Source organism: Denticeps clupeoides, chromosome 12 (genome assembly GCF_900700375.1).
Source record: "Denticeps clupeoides chromosome 12, fDenClu1.1, whole genome shotgun sequence".
NCBI classification, from domain to species: domain Eukaryota; kingdom Metazoa; phylum Chordata; class Actinopteri; order Clupeiformes; family Denticipitidae; genus Denticeps; species Denticeps clupeoides.
This window is the reverse complement of record NC_041718.1, coordinates 20,182,153-20,202,326: the sequence shown is the minus strand read 5'-3', so window position 1 is coordinate 20,202,326 and position 20,174 is coordinate 20,182,153. Positions and strand designations below refer to the sequence as shown.

The following is a 20,174-nucleotide window of genomic DNA, read 5'->3' as shown; positions in this document are numbered from 1 at the left end:
GTACCCCCCCCCCCCCCCCCCCCCCCCCCCCACACACACACACACACACACACATGAAAAAATCCCTGATCAGCACTTCTCTGGCCACAAAAGGCACCCTATTGATTTAACCGTGAATATCTCATCCCTGCATTATTAGAACAGTAGAATAGTTCAGGTCGCCCGACGGGTGACCCCTGATAACCCGGAAAAGCGAACAATGGCGGGTTCAATGGTCCAGTGTAACTGGATCCTGTGTAAGTGTTGCTGAAGGTGCACGCCGGCCCGCTGCCAGCGGACTTCGCTTCTCCCTGACGAGCAGAAGCACATTGCGGGACAGCTGGTGCGGGTGGCGGTGGGGGGGGGTGGCGGCGCGTCCAGAACGGAGGACGAGTTTCCCCGGAACGCCACTTCTTCCCTCGTGCTTGGCTCTTGACCCTTAGAAAAATATTAGGGTGCTTAGTTATTGCTTTCGGGGTCACTGTAGTGACTGCAACAGATGCAAGCTGGACCCCCTGCCGCACACACACACACACACAGCAGAACCGCCAGGATCCCTTAACGCATCCTCCTCAAATCATGACAGAACTTTATTCAGGAATGTTCTCCACGTCCTGCATCGCACTATGCACACGAACAACGTTCACTAACGTCCATTAGCATGAAAAGAGGAAACAGTGTGAGCTGCCGATACCTTCCAGTATCACCAGCGACACTGAATGTCAGGTGATCAGCCAGTGTGTCCTTCTCCCGAAGTCTGTGGGACCAAACGTCTGAATCACTATCATTTTTTGAATGATGGAGAAACTGGAGACCACGGCAGAATCCCACGCCAACATGAGGAGAGCATGCAAACTTTGACCTTAAGGGCATGAGGCCACAACGCTGCCACCCATTTGGAGCTGAATCCCAAACTTGGTAAATACGGATTACTAATAATAAAGAATTAAACAGTTACAGGGACAGTCCCCCCTGGAGACACTCAGGGTTAAGTGTCTTGCTCAGGGACACGATGGTAGTAAGTGGGGTTTGAACCTGGGTCTTCTGGTTCATAGGCGAGTGTGTTACCCGCAAGGCTACTACCGCCCTCTTTTAAAAAAAGTTTACCTTTTATCATATGAAGGCAGCATAACTGGGCAATTGACTGACAGCTTAGACCCAAGCAAAGCAGCATCTAGTCAGCAGACACCCTGTCCGCTACATCAAGCTCTCACCCTCGCACAACTACGGCATCACCCACAGGACAAAATAAAATACAACAAAACTAACAACATTTATTTCTCATATAGCCCATAATCACATACATTACGTCTCAGTGACCCACACTTGACCCTTCTACACACAAGGAAAAACGCTAGGAGAGAGAAAAAAAGAAAGGAAGAAACGTTGGGAAGGGGTGATACAGAGAGGGACGTCCTTCCATGGTAGAGTGAGCCTGCAGTTGGTATCAGCGCAGGGTTGGTGGTGATTTATCCAAGAAAAAGTCCAACAGTTGTAGATGTGGAGAAGTCCAAAGTGTAGTATAGAGCATCTGTCCATGTTTGGAGGTGCTGGACAGTGCAGAGTAGGTTTTAGTCCAGCATCATGATGCACATTACGTGTCCATTATGATGCTACTGGTCCATTTGAAGATCCCTGAAGCTTTAGCTGTTACGGTGGTGGTGGCTGTGGTGACCCTCTGGTATGTCTGTTACCACAGGAACAACAGAAACATTCATAAATATTATTGTTATGAATATATATTATTAATCTACCCAGCAATAATAACAAAACCATATAAAACAATTATGGTCCTTTATACTTCCAACAAGCAGGTCATGTTGTCACAACCACACATGATTACCAAATTCTAAGGACAATTTATTATTTACCAATAGGAAAAATGTGCAAAAAAACATAAAACATATTACTTAAGCGGGTTATATTTATTTGTGGGTGATATTATATCTACTGTATCCATATATTCGTACGAGTGTATACGTGCGTGCGCACTTCATAGCTCTTCACTCTCAAGCAGCAGAACTAGGTTTTGTACTGGCCTTTCAATAATTGAGATGGAGAATTCTGTTTATGTGATCTACTACTCTAACTCGTCTACAGTCGTTTCCACCAGTCTTCCACGCGGAAGAATTTCTTCTTCAATAGTGACCACATAATTCACCTTAAAGTTGCATACGGCCACACGGCACTTCTGCTGGGCGGAGGTATTGGTAGGATACCCATTCTTCCATCGGCTCCAGAGCTGCTCAGCCAGATACCGAATTCGGCACCACCTCTTCATGCCATAAACGTCCTCTTTCACGACGGAGGCGGAAGAGCAACCTTGGGTATGAACGTAGTGCGTATAAAAGCGCGTGCTTTTACTCTGGCCCTGGACTCGAGGGTGAGTGGGACACTCTTTATCTGCTCTATATTGCATTCTGGTCTGTCAGCAGCAGGCCCGTAATGACCAGAGAGCGTCTCTGCCAATTAAGTGTGGGCAGCGGGTCGCGCTCCTCTGTGGTTTTAAAAAGGCCGCTCTGACTGTCTGGTCCAGCAGAGCAGGGGTCATATGTCCCCTAATTATTACACCTAATTGTGCTTTTTAATACAGAGAACAACACATGCTTGAGCAAAAAATGTACAGCGAAATGGACAATCAAGTGGTAATTGAACGATAACCGATTATCAATTAAAGAAACTACTTGAAGGATTTTAAATTCCTTGCGTAGCCAGTACATAGATCAACACCAGATAATCAGTCTCTACATGAATTAACATGAATTAACATACAGCATGATTTGATTTGTTTGAAATGAATCATGTCCTTGACATTTATGCTTTCTATTTTACTGTATATTTGTGTGCATAGTGGTGTTACTGTTTGTTGTATTGGATTTTATTGTATATTTGTCAGTGTAGCTGTGCGTTACAGCGAACGCGATTTGTTGTCACATGTGACACACCACAGCACAGCATCCAGTGCAAACAGTGAAACGTGTCCTCTGTATGCAACCATCACCCTTGGTGAGCAGTGGGCGGCCATGACAGGCGCCCGGGGAGCAGCGTGTGGGGACGGTACCTTAATCAAGGGGACCTCAGTGGCACCTTGGTGGTTTGAGATTCGAACCACAACCTTCCGATTTTAAGTCTGCTTCTTTACCCGCTAGGCCAACCACCATACACATTCTACTGTATACTTATGCTTAAGCATAGTGGTGTTACTATAATTTTATTTCACTATAGATTAATTTTATTGTTTATTTAAAGTTACTGTGCATTGTATTTGATTTAATCTTATAGTTGTAAGTGTGGTGTTTTTACTCTCTCTTATATTTTATTGTAAATTTGAAAGCATAGTGGTGTTACTTTATTATATATTTGATTTTATTGTATATTTATAAGCTCAGTGGTATTTCTGTAGATTATAATTTGTAAGTGTGGCAGTGTTACTGTACATTATAATTGGTTTTATTGTATATTTGTAAGCATGGTAGTTTTAATGTACGTTATATTTGATTTTATTGTTTATTTGTAAGCATGGTAGTTTTACTGTATGTTATATTTGATTTTATTGTATACTTGTAAGCGTGGCACTGTTACTGTACATTATATTTTATTTTATTGTATATTTATAAGCTTAGTGGTATTGCTGTACCTTATAATTTGTAAGTGTGGCAGTGTTACTGTACATTATAATTGGTTTTTTTTGTATATTTGTAACCATGGTAGTTTTACTGTACGTTATATTTGATTTCATTGTAAATTTGTAAGCGTGGCGGTGTTACTGTACGTTATATTTGATTTTTATTGTATACTTGTAAGCGTGGCGGTGTTACTGTACGTTATATTTGATTTCATTGTAAATTTGTAAGCGTGGCGGTGTTACTGTACATTATAATTGTTTTTTTTGTATATTTGTAACCATGGTAGTTTTACTGTACGTTATATTTGATTTAATTGTAAATTTGTAAGCGTGGCGGTGTTACTGTACGTTATATTTGATTTTTATTGTATACTTGTAAGCGTGGCGGTGTTACTGTACGTTATATTTGATTTTTATTGTATACTTGTAAGCATGGTAGTTTTACTATACGTTATATTTGATTTCAAGGTAAATTTGTAAGCGTGGCGGTGTTACTGTACGTTATATTTGATTTTTATTGTATACTTGTAAGCGTGGCGGTGTTACTGTACGTTATATTTGATTTTTATTGTATACTTGTAAGCATGGTAGTTTTACTATACGTTATATTTGATTTCAAGGTAAATTTGTAAGCGTGGCGGTGTTACTGTACGTTATATTTGATTTTTATTGTATATTTGCAAGCATGGTAGTTTTACTGTACGTTATATTTGATTTTTATTGTATACTTGTAAGCGTGGCGGTGTTACTGTACATTATATTTGATTTTTAATGTATATTTCTTGCTGTATGTTGAGTGATGATGGGATGTTGACTCGGAGCATGAATGAGAGTGCCTGTGTTTTTGCTGGGCCCTGATGGCGGCCTGGAGGTGAAAACAGTAGTGAAGGAGTCTCTGCTGCCTTTTATCGGCCCATAATCCTGTACAACAAACAGTATGGAAGGCATTCGCATACGCAGCTGTCCCCCAGTCTTAGTGCAAGTGGTGTCATGTTCACTCAGAGGAATTGGTGCCTCGCCCTGTGCAGGCATCCTGCTGAAAACACACATTACACACACATTTGTTTGTATTTGTGTTTTTTTTTGTTCATGTTCTAAATGTTGTAACTTCATAAACCCGTAAAGCAGGGCCTTGTCATTTTTCGTTCCAGCAGAAGGAGTGAAATGTGAAAACCGAAAGCCAGTGAGTGAAAGGACAGCTGCTGAACGTTGGTAACAATGCAGGGTCACTGGGCCAGCAGGGCCAGCTGGACCGTCCGGCAGGTTTACTTCAGACCTGGACCTTCATGACTTCTTTACTCATTCAAACTCTACAAGCTTTGGCTGGTGAATTTAGTGGTCAGTGGTGATTACACCATCGGTGTGACTATGACACTCCGGTTCTCTGGAACGCTAGAACGTTCTGCATTCATCAGTATGTACGGAAAAATGACGCGCAACACACTTTTCCCCGTATTTTACAAGGTGGTTGCGGCCGATTGTCTTGCGGAAACTATGCCCGCCGCGCTCCTAATTTAAAAATGGAATTCCTGTCGGGACGTAGCCCGGAAAGCTGACCCATCTCCCAGGCTTTATCCAGCGCAACAAAAATACCTCGGCCCAGCGGCCGAACTCGCCTCCGGCCGTTTATTTCCGGCGCCGGCATCACTGACCTTCTCCTGTGTCGCCGAGGGGGAAAAAATGTGGTGGTTTGGTTTCTCCAGCGACCGGGTGGCTTTGACAACATTGGCGAGGGGGTGAGAATCCTCGCCGCCGTGGATACGATTACTGCGCCGAGGAGACGTAAACAGCGCGGCGCGTAAACAACGGCCGGGCCCCACTGACCCCTGGGACAGAAAGCGACGCGCATTCGGCGCATACCAGCCAGCTTCACCCTGACCTGCCAAAAGATGCTTTTAAACGGGAACGTGTGCAGATGGCCCGGCTGGGACCCACTGAGGGATTGTGGGATGTGGGATTTTTTTGGTGGGTGTTGGGCTGGACAGGAATCCCTGGTTGTGTTGAGGCATGTTTCTAGCATTACATTACATTACATCACATTTACAGCATTTACCAGACGCCCTTATCCAGAGCGACTTACAATCAGTAGTTACAGGGACAGTCCCCCCCTGGAGACACTCAGGGTTATGTGTCTTGCACAGGGACACGATGGTAGTAAGTGGGGTTTGAACCTGGGACTACTGGTTCATAGGCGAGTGTCTTACCCACTAGGCTACTACCATCCCAGCATCACTGACCAACCCGTAACTGTCGGAAACTTTCCATTCACGTCCATCTCAAGGTGAAGCTTTTTGGAAACGGCTTTAATAAGATAAGAAAAAGTGACATTGTGTTGTGCCGGACGGAGAGAGAGAGAGATAGCAGCATGTTGTGATGGATGAGGAGGGTATAAGGCCCTGGTCTTACGCATAGGGGCGCTCGGTTTCGCTCTTCTGTGCCACTTTTTGAAGCTAGTCTAACAACAAGCCTTTGAAACGCGAGGGAGTCAAGATCTTTTTTTTAATAAAAAACGGTTACTTAAACGAACCCAAAGTAAATCACTCTGGCAAACTCGGTCAAAAAGCCGTGTTGCTTGCAACGTCTCCAGCTTCCACTGAACTGTCTACCGGAAGCTCGAAAGTAAGTAAATAAATTAAAATACAGCAGCACATATTAAGTAAATCATGCACTTCAACAAATACAATCATAATGTATTCCCACAAATGACCCTTTTTAATGCAATTGTCAAATGAATTAACCAATAATTAATCGACGGCACATTCAGGCACGGCTGGAGCTACAACAGGTTTTGTGGGTTCGAATCCCATCTGGGGTCCCATCTGGTGGCCTAGCGGTTAAGGAAGCAGCCCCATAATCAGATGGTGGCCGGTTCGTATCCTGGTCTGTCCCGTCTCCACACACTGCTCCCCGGGCCCTGTAATCAGATGGTGGCCGGTTCGTATCTTGGTCAGCCCTGTCCCCACACACTGCTCCCAGGGCGCCTGTCATGGCTGCCCACTGCTCACCAAGGAGGAGGAGCCAGCAATCAAAGTCCACAATCACTCACGCCACTCAACAAAGCTGCCCACCGCCCTCCCGTATTCATCCTCCTGTCTATCCCCAATAAAAGCCACAATGGCAGAGTCATCTGAGAATTTCTGCAGGTGACGCCACTGAGACCTGTACATGAAGAGAGGCTGCCCACTGCTCACCAAGATGGTTATGGTTAAATACAGAGGACACATTTCACCATGTCATGGTGTCCTGTGCTGCAGTGTATCACAATGACAATCACTTCACTCAGTGGCACCTTCGAACCTACAACCTTGAGTCCACTTCCTTACCTGCTATGCCGCCACTGCCCACTGGAAAACCGGTAGTCACCAATTTGCTTAAAATGAACAAATCTCATACTGGGGAATATTATTACAAGTTCATCTTCTGGGTGTCAGCAATGTTACACACCAGGGTGGTAGTGGCCTAGCGGGTAACAGACTCGCCTATGAACCAGAAGACCCAGGTTCAAACCCCACTTACTACCATTGTGTCCCTGAGCAGGACACTTAACCCTGAGTGTCTCCGGGGGGGGACTGTCCCTGTAACTACTGACTGTAAGTCGCTCTGGATACGGGCGTCTGAAGAATGCTGTAAATGTAAATGTGTGCATGTATCAGCTCTCCCAAAAAAAGCTTGAGCTCTCACCACTTTGGCTTATTTCTGAATCGTCTCATTTGTCACTTTAAACCAACGATCTTAATTATATCCAATCTCACGTCATTTTCTAACTGGAGCGTGGCACTCATTCTGGAACGGGATATTCCGGTAAATGCCCGCAGGCGCAGAATGATTTGGTGCTCACGTTGTGATGTGTGGCATAGCAAGTGGACTGTCCAGCACATTCCACTCTGACCTTTTCAGAACCGATGAAGCAACAGGGTCCCAGAACAGTACTTTCATGTCCATCACATACACAGTACGGAAAGTATTCAGACCCCCTTAAAATTTTCACTCTTTGTTATATTGCAGCCATTTGCTAAAGTCATTTAAGATCATTTTCCCCATTAATGTACACACAGCAACCCATATTGAGAGACAAACACAGAATCATTGACATTTTTGCATCAGATTTTGGTCCTGGGGAGAAGGGCAGGGTGGGGGGTCCAGAAAAAGAAACGCCGACTCCACTGCCGCCTTTTATTTTTGGGGTCGCCGGGCTCCGTTAAACTCTTGAAAGTGGTAATTGGGCGTAATGCTGGCCAGAGCTGACCATGGCAGCAGGGCTGGGGGCAGGTGGTCTGTCGTGAGGGTGAGTGGGGCGGACAGCTGCTCTGGCAGACAATGACTTATTCTTCAGAACCCCCGCAGTGGAGCACAACATGCTGTCCACTGGCTTATTAAAAATACACATAAATATATATATATATATATATAGATATATATAGATATAGATATATACATATTTTATATATAAATATATACATAATCTAATCTATGATCTTGCTGTGTGTGTGATTGTATATACACACACACACACACACACACACACAGGAAAGTCGGTGTGATTGTGGAATTGTGCATAGGTCCTTATATTACAGATAAATGTCTCATCCAGTAGATCAATTCATTCTAAACAGTGGCGAACTTCCCAACTCCTCAGAAAGGGCGGCGCTACAGAGCGTCAGGGTGCGTAACCCTACAAACGAATAGCCAAGAAGGAGAGTTTGTTGCCACATCCGCTGATTCTTCGCTGTTTTACGGACATTGTCCATGTTATGCATAATGCCATTCCATGGATGTGCTGTATGGTATGTAAGTGTACTTTACTTTATGTGTCTATTTATACATGCTTGGAAACAATAGATTCACTTTTTGGAATCTAATTTGGAGAAGAGAGTAATTTTAATGTTATTTACAATACATCTGGCAACATCTGAAACACCACAAAAGAAGAGTAGCTTGTGAACGGAAGTGACTTCCTTGCTGCTACTCGGGGGTCACGTCGTGAGAAAGACAAAATGACGGCGTTTCACCCGATCGACGCGTTCGTGCGGGAGCGGCTGATGCTGGCGGCGCAGGAGATTTTCGGCGCGGTGGAGAAGACGGTTCTGGATCTGGAGCGGGAGAACCGTCGCCTGAAGCAGCAGCTGCGGGAGGCGGAGCTTCTGCACAGGAAGGGTCAGTGGACATCACACCTCAATTTACATTTATTTACACCTTATTTACATTTACAGCATTTACCAGACGCCCTTATCCAGAACGACTTACAATCAGTAGTTACAAGGACAGTCCCCCCTGGAGACACTCGGGGTTAAGTGTCTTGCTCAGGGACACAATGGTAGTAAGTGGGGTTCGAACCTGGGTCTTCTGGTTCATAGGCGAGTCACACCTCCACACATTCACACGTGGAAATGACGCGGGAATACATTCAGTACCAGTCAGACTGAAGTCCATGAATGTATTTCTGTTTCTGCAGTCCACAGAAAGCATCAGTTCTTCATTTGTAGTCGGGATTTTGTTTTCTCGAATTAATACAAATTAGTTGTTGTTGATCTCATATTTATGCTTTTAGCACTCAGATTTTATTTGTCACATGCATAGTTATAGCAGTACAACACGCAGTGAAATGCATCCTGAACTGCCCTGTTTTGACTGTGCATAGTTAAAGTAAAAGTTCTATAATAAATAGAATACAATAAAAGGAGAGTAAATGTAGTAAAATTAGTACAGTTATAACGCAGGTAAGATATCATGTTCAATAAGAACTTGAGACGCACATCATGGGTAGCAGAAGCTGGTGGAAATGTGTTACTGTGGATGATACTTTTCTGCTGTCGTTTCTTTTCAGATTCAGAGATCAGCATTCACCTCATTTCCACGGGGGGACCTGAGCCTTTGCAGGACATTTCTGGAACGCACACAGAGACCAGCCCTGGGGTGAAGAGCTCCGATGCCGCACCATCGGGAGTGAAGCAGGAGGTGACAGAAGAACCACCCCAGTCGTATTCCGGAGCTGCTGCTCCAGCTGAACTCGAAAAGGAACAGGAGCCCCAGATTAAAAGCAGCAGAATGAAGGGCGGTTCCAGTCACGCCGTCAACATGCAGGCTGCTGAGCAGACGTGTTCTGCTTCTCATGTGACCTTTAACCCCGCAGTCAGGGCGGGTTCTGCCGCAGTGGATGGACTCAGAAACATCAGTGATGTGCATAGACCAGGAGCGACCAGGGCAGCCGTTAAAGCATCGCAGCTCAAATTTAGCTGCGTTCAGTGCCGGCAAACCTTCGCCAGTTTCGTGGATCTGAAAAAACACGTGAACGTTCACTCAGCCAAGAGCGCTTGCAGGGTTTGTGGTAAGATCTTCGCCGACTCCGAGGAGCTGGATGCTCACGTCTTCTCAAATGAAAGCCTGAAAATTTGCTGCTACTGCAACAATTTCTTCTACACGCCTTCGAGGCTAAAACGGCACCAGAGGATCCACACGGGAGAGAGGCCGTACCGCTGCCACCTTTGCCCGAAAGCCTTCACACAGACGAGCAACCTGAAATACCACCTGCGCGTCCATGCTAAACAGAAGCTCCAGCCGTGCCCGAATGTGCCGTCGATTTCGGGCAAGAAGTTTTCATGAAGAAGCATCTGCAGAAAAAAAAAAAAAAGACTGCGGTTTTATAATGGAACATTTTTTTAATATTTTATGATAATGCTACTTAGGACAGATTCAAAGTCATTATTGTCATAGGATCCTGGATAACCTATAGAAGTATTTTGCATTTAATAACATTATCAGCTGTGATCTATTTGTCATCATTGAACTATGCATTTTTTTAACTGGTATTATTTTGTGTCTTATTTACATTTGTGGCGTTGGCAGACATCTTACAACACAACTGTCATGTTACCGTCAATGAAGGAATCAGTTCTGGTTCACTAGCACTAAAAAAACCATCTTATTTAATCTTTTGTAGTTTTTCTTACATAAATCAGAGTATAAGAAACTTACATGTTAGTCCAATCTATATATTACTTTTTAGATAAGTGGACCATAATATTAAATTGCTGGGTGCCTGAACATCTTCTTGAAGCTTTTGTCAGAGGAGCATTTGTGGCAAATATTCGTAAATGACACAATATTCGTATCTTCAGGATTATATTTTTATGAATCCCCTTGTTCAAGGTGCGTCCCTACATGTGTGAGGACACGTTTTGTTTCATCACCATGTGCTGTGCTGCAGTGTGTATGACAATGACAATCACTTCACTATCTTTCACGTGATCAAAGTTTGAAAAAGGGAGGAGCCTGTAGACATGATTGACACATGCCCATGATGTAGTGGAGTGTCTTATCACCTTCTTGTCTTACCTTTTGTAAGTGTTTTAGTTTTCAATTATTTTGCCAGTTTGAGTGTCATTTTGGACCATCAAGACTAGCCAATTTAGGTTAAGCAAAATAGCAGTTTTTTTTTTTTTTTTTAACTATCTTGAGTAGACACTTCAATTTTCACAAGAATGCGTGCACTGTTGAAAACACTACACGCGGTATGTTTAGAACCGGTGTGGAGACAAAAGTCTGTTAACGTTGTTCATGCGACCTGGCAACACGAAAACGAGGCTCAGCCCGGACCTGGCAACACGAGACTAGAGTTCCGTCCAGACCTGGCAACAGCAAAAGGAGGATCCGCCAAGACCTGGCAACACGAAGACTGAGCTCTACCAAGACCTGCCAACACGAGACAAGAGTCCCGCCCAGACCTGGCAACAGCAAAAGGAGGCTCCGCCAAGGCCTGGCAACACGAGACAAGAGTCCCGCCCAGACCTGGCAACAGTAAAAGGAAGCTCCGCCCAGACCTGGCAACACGACTACGAGGCTCCGCCCAGACTTGGCAACATGAAGACTAGGCTCCTACAAGACCTGGCAACACGAGACGCGAATTCCGCCCAGACCTGGCTATACGAGCACGAGGCTCTGCCCAGACCTGGCAACGGGAAGACGAGGCTCCGCCCAGACCTGGCAACAGGAAGACGGGGATCCCGCCGGATGCGGAAGTGAGTTTGTTTTTCGTCGCGTTGTGTGGAGGACCATGATGGCGCTGCAGTCCCTCGACGCGTTCTTGCGGGAGCGGCTGATGCTGGCGGCGCAGGAGATTTTCGGCGCGGTGGAAAAGACGGTTCTGGATCTGGAGCGAGAGAACCACCGCCTGAGACAGCAGCTGCGGGAGGCGGAGCTTCTGCACAGGAAGGGTCAGTGGACATCACACCTCCACACGCCTTTACATTTACAGCATTTATCAGACGCACTTTATCCAGAGCGACTTGAATCAGTAGTTACAGCAGGGACAGTCCCTCTGAAGACACCCAGGGTGTCTTGCTCGGGGACACAATGGTAGTATGTCGGGTTCTCCCTCTTAACCTGGGTCTTCTGGTTCATAGGCGGGTGTGTTCCCCGCTAAGATACCCCTGTTTACAGCGCCATTGTCTCTAAGAACTTCAATAAAGTCAGCAGTGAGTTTTGTGTTCGACAAACCTTCGTTTCTCTTACTTCTTAAACAAAAACTTTCACAAATTATTTGGACTTTAACCTACACATGTTGAGTTTTCAATCGCTGAAGCAAATTAATTGTGAAAGTGCGACATGATCCTGTCACTCTTCCGGCCTAAGGCGCACTTGGCGGTGTGCAACGTTTCATAATAAAAGTTCTAAATGGAGAGGCAGGGAATTATTTTATATAGATTTCTACATCTGTAAATCCATGTACATCCTGCACTTTCACACTCGTGAAAGTCATAGATAGTCAGGTTCGGGTCGGGTGTTATTTTGAAACGCGCAGCGAGTGGAAGAGCGGCTGTATTATTCAGCATTTTCACAATTTATCTGCTGTCGTGTTTTAAAACCAACATGTGTGTGTAAGTTCGCAGAGATACATTACTTTTTTTTTTTTTAATGATTCAGCGAATAATGTCTTTCGAATACAGAACTCACCGCTAACTTTGCTGAGGTTGTCCAAGATACGGACTAGACGTTAAATATACTGACTGCAGTTTAAACGTTGGAACTGTCCTGAGGTGGAGAGATCCACACGTTCTTTACTCGGGTGGAAGTGTGGATACTTGCATTTAAAATAGTTGATTCTTTACTGACTTATAAGTATAAAAGTGAAAAAGGAGTCCTACACAAAAGGAGTCTATAATCATTTTAGTCCCTTCACTTAACATCTAATGAACGCATCCAGTGCGAATTAAACTTCACGTAGAGAAGGTGCAGATATTACTGTTAGAAATGTAATCGGATAAAAGTACATTACTTTAATCCCTGCAGAGCAGACGTATGCAGTATTTAAAAGTGCTTTTTAATATGCTCCCCAGAGATCGGCGTTCAGTGTATGTCCGGCGAGGAACTGGACGCTTTGCAGAATGTGTGTGGAGAAGAGATGAAGAGCTCGGGAGTGAAGCAGGAGCTCATCGTAGATCAGATGGAGGAACGTGTGACCGGTCGGCCAGACTCTTCGGGTGCTTCTGCCCGGTCGGGGACGGATCACAGCGGAGCAGAGTCCTCGGTCAAGGCAGAGCCTGTTGAACAGAAATGTCACGAAGATACGACCTTTAACCCCGTGCCCTGCTGTGATGCGCAGAGACAGCAGCAGGCCTGCACAACGTTCAGATCAGCTCGTGTTTTGAGGTCAAAGTCATACTCCTGTACTGAGTGCCAGGAAAATTTCACTAACTTGACGGATCTGAAAAAACACGTGAACGTTCACTCAGCCAAGGCTGCTTGCAGGGTTTGTGGTAAGATCTTTGCCGACCCCAAGGAGCTGGATGCTCACGTCTTCTCAACTGAAGGCCTGAAAATATGCTGCTACTGCAACACTTTCTTCTACACTTCCTCAAAGCTAAAACGGCACCAGAGGATCCACACGGGAGAGAAGCCGTACTGCTGCCACCTTTGCCCAAAAGCCTTCACACAGTCAGGCAACCTGAAGCTCCACATACGTGTTCACACTAAAGAAAGACACTACATGTGCCAACAGTGCGGGATGAAATTCACGTATGCGGTTGGTCTGAAGAAGCATCTGAAGAGTCACACATGACCATGCAGCTACGATGATGATGATGAAGGGCTGAAAGGCGCGTTTCAGGCATTAGATTCTGATTATATAGACAATCTGACATTGGTGTGATGAACATCGACTAAAAGTTTTATTTTAGTCAGAATTTTCCATGACTATTTTAGTCAACAAAATTTTTTTATTTTTTAGTAATGCAATTTTGTTTAACCAGTCAATATAGTACAAGAACAAGGTCCAGCCAACAAAAAACAATTTATTTTAGTCAAACCCATTTCAACCTTGTTTTAATTATATCTTTTCGTCATATTATTGTTACCTTATAGACTCTGGAATACTCTACATCCATTCCAGACACGGAAGACATCCTGATTTATTCCATGTTTTTGGACACATGTTTTGTTTTCGTTTCTACTTTATTATAAAGAAAGTGTCCAAAGATTGCTTTGTCGTTTTCTCCCAGTCATCCATCAGAAGCATCCTGAAATTTAATTGTGGCTACTCAATTTGGACAATGTATCATGGTGACTTTTGGAGTACGCATCCAAATTAATTAATGCTGCATTAATCGATGCAACTGAATGGGAGATACAGGAAACAGAACCGCAATATGAAAATGTAATTAAACAAGGAGAAACATCATCTCATTTTAGTCAGAGACATTTAGTGTAATCTTGTTTTTTTTTTTTTTTTATTTGTCTTGTAAACCATATTTAGCCTTGTTTTTATTTGTCAACAATATTACTTCATATAGATTTCATTGTAGTTATTGTCACCAGCATTTATGTCTCGTCTTCCTCACTTCAAAAAGGTTAGTTGAAGAAGGTACGTCGTCAGATTTCATTGACGAAAACAGTGCTTGGTTGAAAAGTATTAAATCAGATGATTTTTTTATTTTTATATTTTGGGTTTGATCCATGAGATTACCACACAACCCCCTAACCATAGATTACACTCATCTGTGATGCAAAGACCATTATTAATTCAACATATGGAGCTGAAATAATGGTGTCCAGACCATTATAATTTAAATATATTAGTGAAATGCAAGTAATGAAAAAGGAGTGAAACACTGAAAAAATGCTTCAAAAAATGTTGCACAGGCTGGTAAAAATTGGAGAAAAAATGGACAGTAAAGTGTTTTACAAAGTAAAGTATGAGTTAAAAAGTCATCATAAAAGAGTTCATGGTATTTATTTTGTTCCCTTGTTGGAATATACACATATGTATATAGGTGTTGCAATTTAAATGGACAGAGTTCACTGAAATGATTACAAGTTCAGGTTTCACGTGAACACGGGCATTGCTGCCAAGCACAGGCTAATTATCCCATGTGTACCATAATTTTACCCTCTACGACCAATAATTCCAAAAATCCCATAATGTACACGAAGACGAGGCTCCATTCAAACTTGGCAACACGAAGACTAGGCTCCGCCCAGACCTGGCAACGCAAAGACCAGGCTCCGCCCAGACCTGGCAACGCAAAGACCAGGCTCCGCCGGATGCGGAAGTGAGTTTGTTTTTCGTCGCGTTGTGTGGAGGACCATGATGGCGCTGCAGTCCCTCGACGCGTTCCTGCGGGAGCGGCTGATGCTGGCGGCGCAGGAGATTTTCGGCGCGGTGGAGAAGACGGTTCTGGATCTGGAGCGAGAGAACCACCGCCTGAGACAGCAGCTGCGGGAGGCGGAGCTTCTGCACAGGAAGGGTCAGTGGACATCACACCTCCACACCTCCACACCGCCACACGCCTTTACAGTATCCAAGATTAGAAAGTAAATATACTGGCTGCAGTTTAAAAGTTGGAACTGTCCTGAGGTGGCGAGGTCCACACGTTCTTTACTCGGGTGGAAGTGTGGATACTTGTGTATAAAAATAGTTGGTTCTTTACTGACTTGTAAGTATAAAAGGTCTATAATCATTTTAGTATAATCCATCGCTTAACATCTGATGAACGTATCCAGTGCGAATTAAACTTTATGTAGAGAAGGTGCAGATATTACAGAAAAGTAATCGGATAAAATTAATCCCTGCAGAGCAGACGTATGCAGTTACATCGGGTATTTAAAAGTGCTTTTTAATATGCTCCCCAGAGATCGGCGTTCAGTGTATGTCCGGCGAGGAACTGGACGCTTTGCAGAATGTGTGTGGAGAAGAGATGAAGAGCTCGGGAGTGAAGCAGGAGCTCATCGTAGATCAGATGGAGGAACGTGTGACCGGTCGGCCAGACTCTTCGGGTGCTTCTGCCCGGTCGGGGACGGATCACAGCGGCGCAGAGTCCTCGGTCAAGGCAGAGCCTGTTGAACAGGAATGTCACGAAGATACGACCTTTAACCCCGTGCCCTGCCGTGATGCACAGAGACAGCAGCAGGCCTGCACAACGTTCAGATCAGCTCGTGTTTTGAGGTCAAAGTCATACTCCTGTACTGAGTGCCAGGAAAAGTTCACTAACTTGACGGATCTGAAAAAACACGTGAACGTTCACTCAGCCAAGGCTGCTTGCAGGGTTTGTGGTAAGATCTTCGCCGACCCCAAGGAGCTGGATGCTCACGTCTTCTCAACTGAAGGCCTGAAAATATGCTGCTACTGCAACACTTTCTTCTACACTTCCTCAAGGCTAAAACGGCACCAGAGGATCCACACGGGAGAGAAGCCGTACCGCTGCCACCTTTGCCCAAAAGCCTTCACACAGTCAGGCAACCTGAAGCTCCACATACGTGTTCACACTAAAGAAAGACCCTACATGTGCCAACAGTGCGGGATGAAATTCACGTGGGCGGTTGGTCTGAAGAAGCATCTGAAGAGTCACACATGACCATGCAGCTACGATGATGATGATGAAGGGCTGAAAGGCGCGTTTCAGGCTTTACATTCTGATTATATAGACAATCTGACATTGGTGTGATGAACATCGACTAAAAGTTTTATTTTAGTCAGAATTTTTCATGACTATTTTAATCAACAAATTTTTTTTATTTTTTAGTAATGCAATTTTGTTTAACCAGTCAATATAGTACAAGTACAAGGTCCAGCCAACAAAAAACTATTTATTTTAGTAAAACCCATTTCAACCTTGTTTTAATTATATCTTTTCGTCATATTATTGTTACCTTATAGACTCTGGAATACTCTACATCCATTCCAGACACGGAAGACATCCTGATTTATTCCATGTTTTTGGACACATGTTTTGTTTTCGTTTCTACTTTATTATAAAGAAAGTGTCCAAAGACTGTTTTGTCGTTTTCTCCCAGTCATCCATCAGAAGCATCCTGAAATTTAATTGTGGCTACTCAATTTGGACAATGTATCATGGTGACTTTTGGAGTACGCATCCAAATTAATTAATGCTGCATTAATCGATGCAACTGAATGGGAGATACAGGAAACAGAACCGCAATATGAAAATGTAATTAAACAAGCAGAAACAACATCTCATTTTAGTCAGAGACATTTAGTGTAATCTTGTTTTTTTATTATTTATTTATTTTTTTATATATATATTTTGGATTTGATCCATGAGATTACCACACAACCCCCTAACCATAGATTACACTCATCTGTGATGCAAAGACCATTATTAATTCAACATATAGAGCTGAAATAATGGTGTCCAGACCATTATAATTTAAATATATTAGTGAAATGCAAGTAATGAAAAAGGAGTGAAACACTGAAAAAATGCTTCAAAAAATGTTGCACAGGCTGGTAAAAATTGGAGAAAAAATGGACAGTAAAGTGTTTTACAAAGTAAAGTATGAGTTAAAAAGTCATCATAAAAGAGTTCATGGTATTTATTTTGTTCCCTTTTTGGAATATACACATATGTATATAGGTGTTGCAATTTAAATGGACAGAGTTCACTGAAATGATTACAAGTTCAGGTTTCACGTGAACACGGGCATTGCTGCCAAGCACAGGCTAATTATCCCATGTGTACCATAATTTTACCCTCTACGACCAATAATTCCAAAAATCCCATAATGTACACGAAGACGAGGCTCCATTCAAACTTGGCAACACGAAGACTAGGCTCCGCCCAGACCTGGCATCGCGAAGACTAGGCTCCGCCCAGACCTGGCAACGCAAAGACCAGGCTCCGCCCAGACCTGGCAGCAGCAAGACGAGGCGAAGACCAGGCTCCGCCCAGACCTGGCAACGCTAAGACCAGGCTCCGCCCAGACCTGGCAACAACAAAACGAGGCTCCGCCTGATGCGGAAGTGAGTTTGTTTTTCGTCGCGTTGTGTGGAGGACCATGATGGCGCTGCAGTCCCTCGACGCGTTCCTGCGGGAGCGGCTGATGCTGGCGGCGCAGGAGATTTTCGGCGCGGTGGAGAAGACGGTTCTGGATCTGGAGCGAGAGAACCACCGCCTGAGACAGCAGCTGCGGGAGGCGGAGCTTCTGCACAGGAAGGGTCAGTGGACATCACACCTCCACACCTCCACACCGCCACACGCCTTTACAGTATCCAAGATTAGAAAGTAAATATACTGGCTGCAGTTTAAAAGTTGGAACTGTCCTGAGGTGGCGAGGTCCACACGTTCTTTACTCGGGTGGAAGTGTGGATACTTGTGTATAAAAATAGTTGGTTCTTTACTGACTTGTAAGTATAAAAGGTCTATAATCATTTTAGTATAATCCATCGCTTAACATCTGATGAACGCATCCAGTGCGAATTAAACTTTATGTAGAGAAGGTGCAGATATTACAGAAAAGTAATCGGATAAAATTAATCCCTGCAGAGCAGACGTATGCAGTTACGTCGGGTATTTAAAAGTGCTTTTTAATATGCTCCCCAGAGATCGGCGTTCAGTGTATGTCCGGCGAGGAACTGGACGCTTTGCAGAATGTGTGTGGAGAAGAGATGAAGAGCTCGGGAGTGAAGCAGGAGCTCATCGTAGATCAGATGGAGGAACGTGTGACCGGTCGGCCAGACTCTTCGGGTGCTTCTGCCCGGTCGGGGACGGATCACAGCGGAGCAGAGTCCTCGGTCAAGGCAGAGCCTGTTGAACAGAAATGTCACGAAGATACGACCTTTAACCCCGTGCCCTGCCGTGATGCGCAGAGACAGCAGCAGGCCTGCACAACGTTCAGATCAGCTCGTGTTTTGAGGTCAAAGTCATACTCCTGTACTGAGTGCCGGGAAAAGTTCACTAACTTGACGGATCTGAAAAAACACGTGAACGTTCACTCAACCAAGGCTGCTTGCAGGGTTTGTGGTAAGATCTTCGCCGACCCCAAGGAGCTGGATGCTCACGTCTTCTCAAACGAAAGCCTGAAAGTATGCTGCCTCTGCGGGAAGTTCTTCTATCCCCCCTCAAGGCTAAAACGGCACCAGAGGATCCACACGGGAGAGAAGCCGTACTGCTGCCACCTTTGCCCGAAAGCCTTCACGCAGGCGCCGCACCTGAAGGACCACATACGTATCCACACTAGAGAAAGACCCTACACGTGCCCACAGTGCGGGAAGAGATTCATGAGGTCAAGCGTCCTGAGACGCCATCTGCAGGTTCACTCGTGAACCAGGGATAACGAACGGCTTTTTTAAAACATGGGCTCTGTAATTTGTTAAATTTCGAGAGGTGAGAACCGTTCTTCTTGCCAGTTGTAATAATGTACAGCGGTGGCCTAGAGATCGGAAGGTTGTCGGTTCGAATCCTGACACGCCAAGGTGCCTGTCATGGCTGCCCACTGCTCCTGTAGGGTGATGGTGAAATGCAGAGGACACATTCTGTCGTCACCGTGTGCTGTGCTCGCTAAAATGTACCATCGTGCATGTGGTGTGTAGAAAATGTCTTTTCGCCACCCTGTTAAGTCGGCAAAAGGTCACTTATGGTTTTCGCGCCTCTTGCTTTATTTTTTTTCCTTTCCAAAGTAACTTCAGGTGAGTGTGCAAGGTGAGCGTGGATTCTCCCGTGTGTCCCCAGCAGGGGGCGACATCACACATCAAGGCATTATTGCGTTCATGCATTACACCTACATCCATGCAGACATTGTATATGTGGAATTCGAGTCCACGCCGGGTCCTGCAAAGCACCCCTAGATATTCTTTAATATTACAGAGGACAGGGTTCTCAAAAATACAAGAGGGAGTTCATGAAATCAAACGTGAGGGTTCCCATTGTCATTTCTGTTCACAATAATGCGACAACAATCATCACTAAAACTGGAAAGTTGCTGCTAGCAGACTTCAGGGCTACACAAAGTGGAGATTTATTATATTGTTTTTTAATAACATGTAACACACTCACCTATGAACCAGAAGTCCCGGTTCGAACCCCACTTACTACCATTGTGTCCCTGAGCAGGACACTTAGCCCTGAGTGTCACCAGGGGGACTGTCCCTACTGACTGTCAGTTGCTCTGGATAAGGACGTCTGGTAAATGCCAGTAAATGTGAGATGCTGAAATGAATAAATCTCAGCAATGAATGCTTTAACTTCAGTCTTTTCATGAACTTTCCTGCTGATATAATGAACATAATTTAGAACCAATATATGGTTGTGGATCAGCCGGAATGTCATGAAAAAAGTACATT

General features: G+C 44.4%; 2 protein-coding genes across 2 annotated transcripts; both read left to right on the top strand.

The window, feature by feature from the left end:
• Window positions 1-8,145: 8,145 nt before the first annotated feature.
• Window positions 8,146-13,884, top strand: LOC114801030 (zinc finger protein 345-like). The gene is made up of 4 exons (XM_028998974.1): window positions 8,146-8,758; window positions 9,429-10,202; window positions 11,473-11,814; window positions 12,937-13,884. Exons 1-4 carry the CDS (start codon window positions 8,599-8,601, stop codon window positions 13,656-13,658), a joined length of 1,998 nt encoding a protein of 665 aa, XP_028854807.1. The 5' UTR covers window positions 8,146-8,598; the 3' UTR covers window positions 13,659-13,884.
• LOC114801029 (zinc finger protein 420-like) lies at window positions 13,876-19,331 on the top strand. The gene is made up of 4 exons (XM_028998973.1): window positions 13,876-15,342; window positions 15,728-16,448; window positions 17,857-18,050; window positions 18,436-19,331. Exons 1-4 carry the CDS (start codon window positions 15,183-15,185, stop codon window positions 19,155-19,157), a joined length of 1,797 nt encoding a protein of 598 aa, XP_028854806.1. The 5' UTR covers window positions 13,876-15,182; the 3' UTR covers window positions 19,158-19,331.
• Window positions 19,332-20,174: the final 843 nt, after the last annotated feature.

Coding starts and splice junctions, on each gene's coding strand:
- LOC114801030 (XM_028998974.1), top strand. CDS start 8,599: ATGACGGCGTTTCACCCGATCGACGCGTTCGTGCGGGAGCGGCTGATG. Junction 10,203..11,472: donor TTCGGGCAAGAAGTTTTCAT/GAAGAAGCATCT, acceptor CATGAAGACTAG/GCTCCTACAAGACCTGGCAA. Junction 11,815..12,936: donor GGAGCTTCTGCACAGGAAGG/GTCAGTGGACAT, acceptor TATGCTCCCCAG/AGATCGGCGTTCAGTGTATG.
- LOC114801029 (XM_028998973.1), top strand. CDS start 15,183: ATGATGGCGCTGCAGTCCCTCGACGCGTTCCTGCGGGAGCGGCTGATG. Junction 15,343..15,727: donor GGAGCTTCTGCACAGGAAGG/GTCAGTGGACAT, acceptor TATGCTCCCCAG/AGATCGGCGTTCAGTGTATG. Junction 18,051..18,435: donor GGAGCTTCTGCACAGGAAGG/GTCAGTGGACAT, acceptor TATGCTCCCCAG/AGATCGGCGTTCAGTGTATG.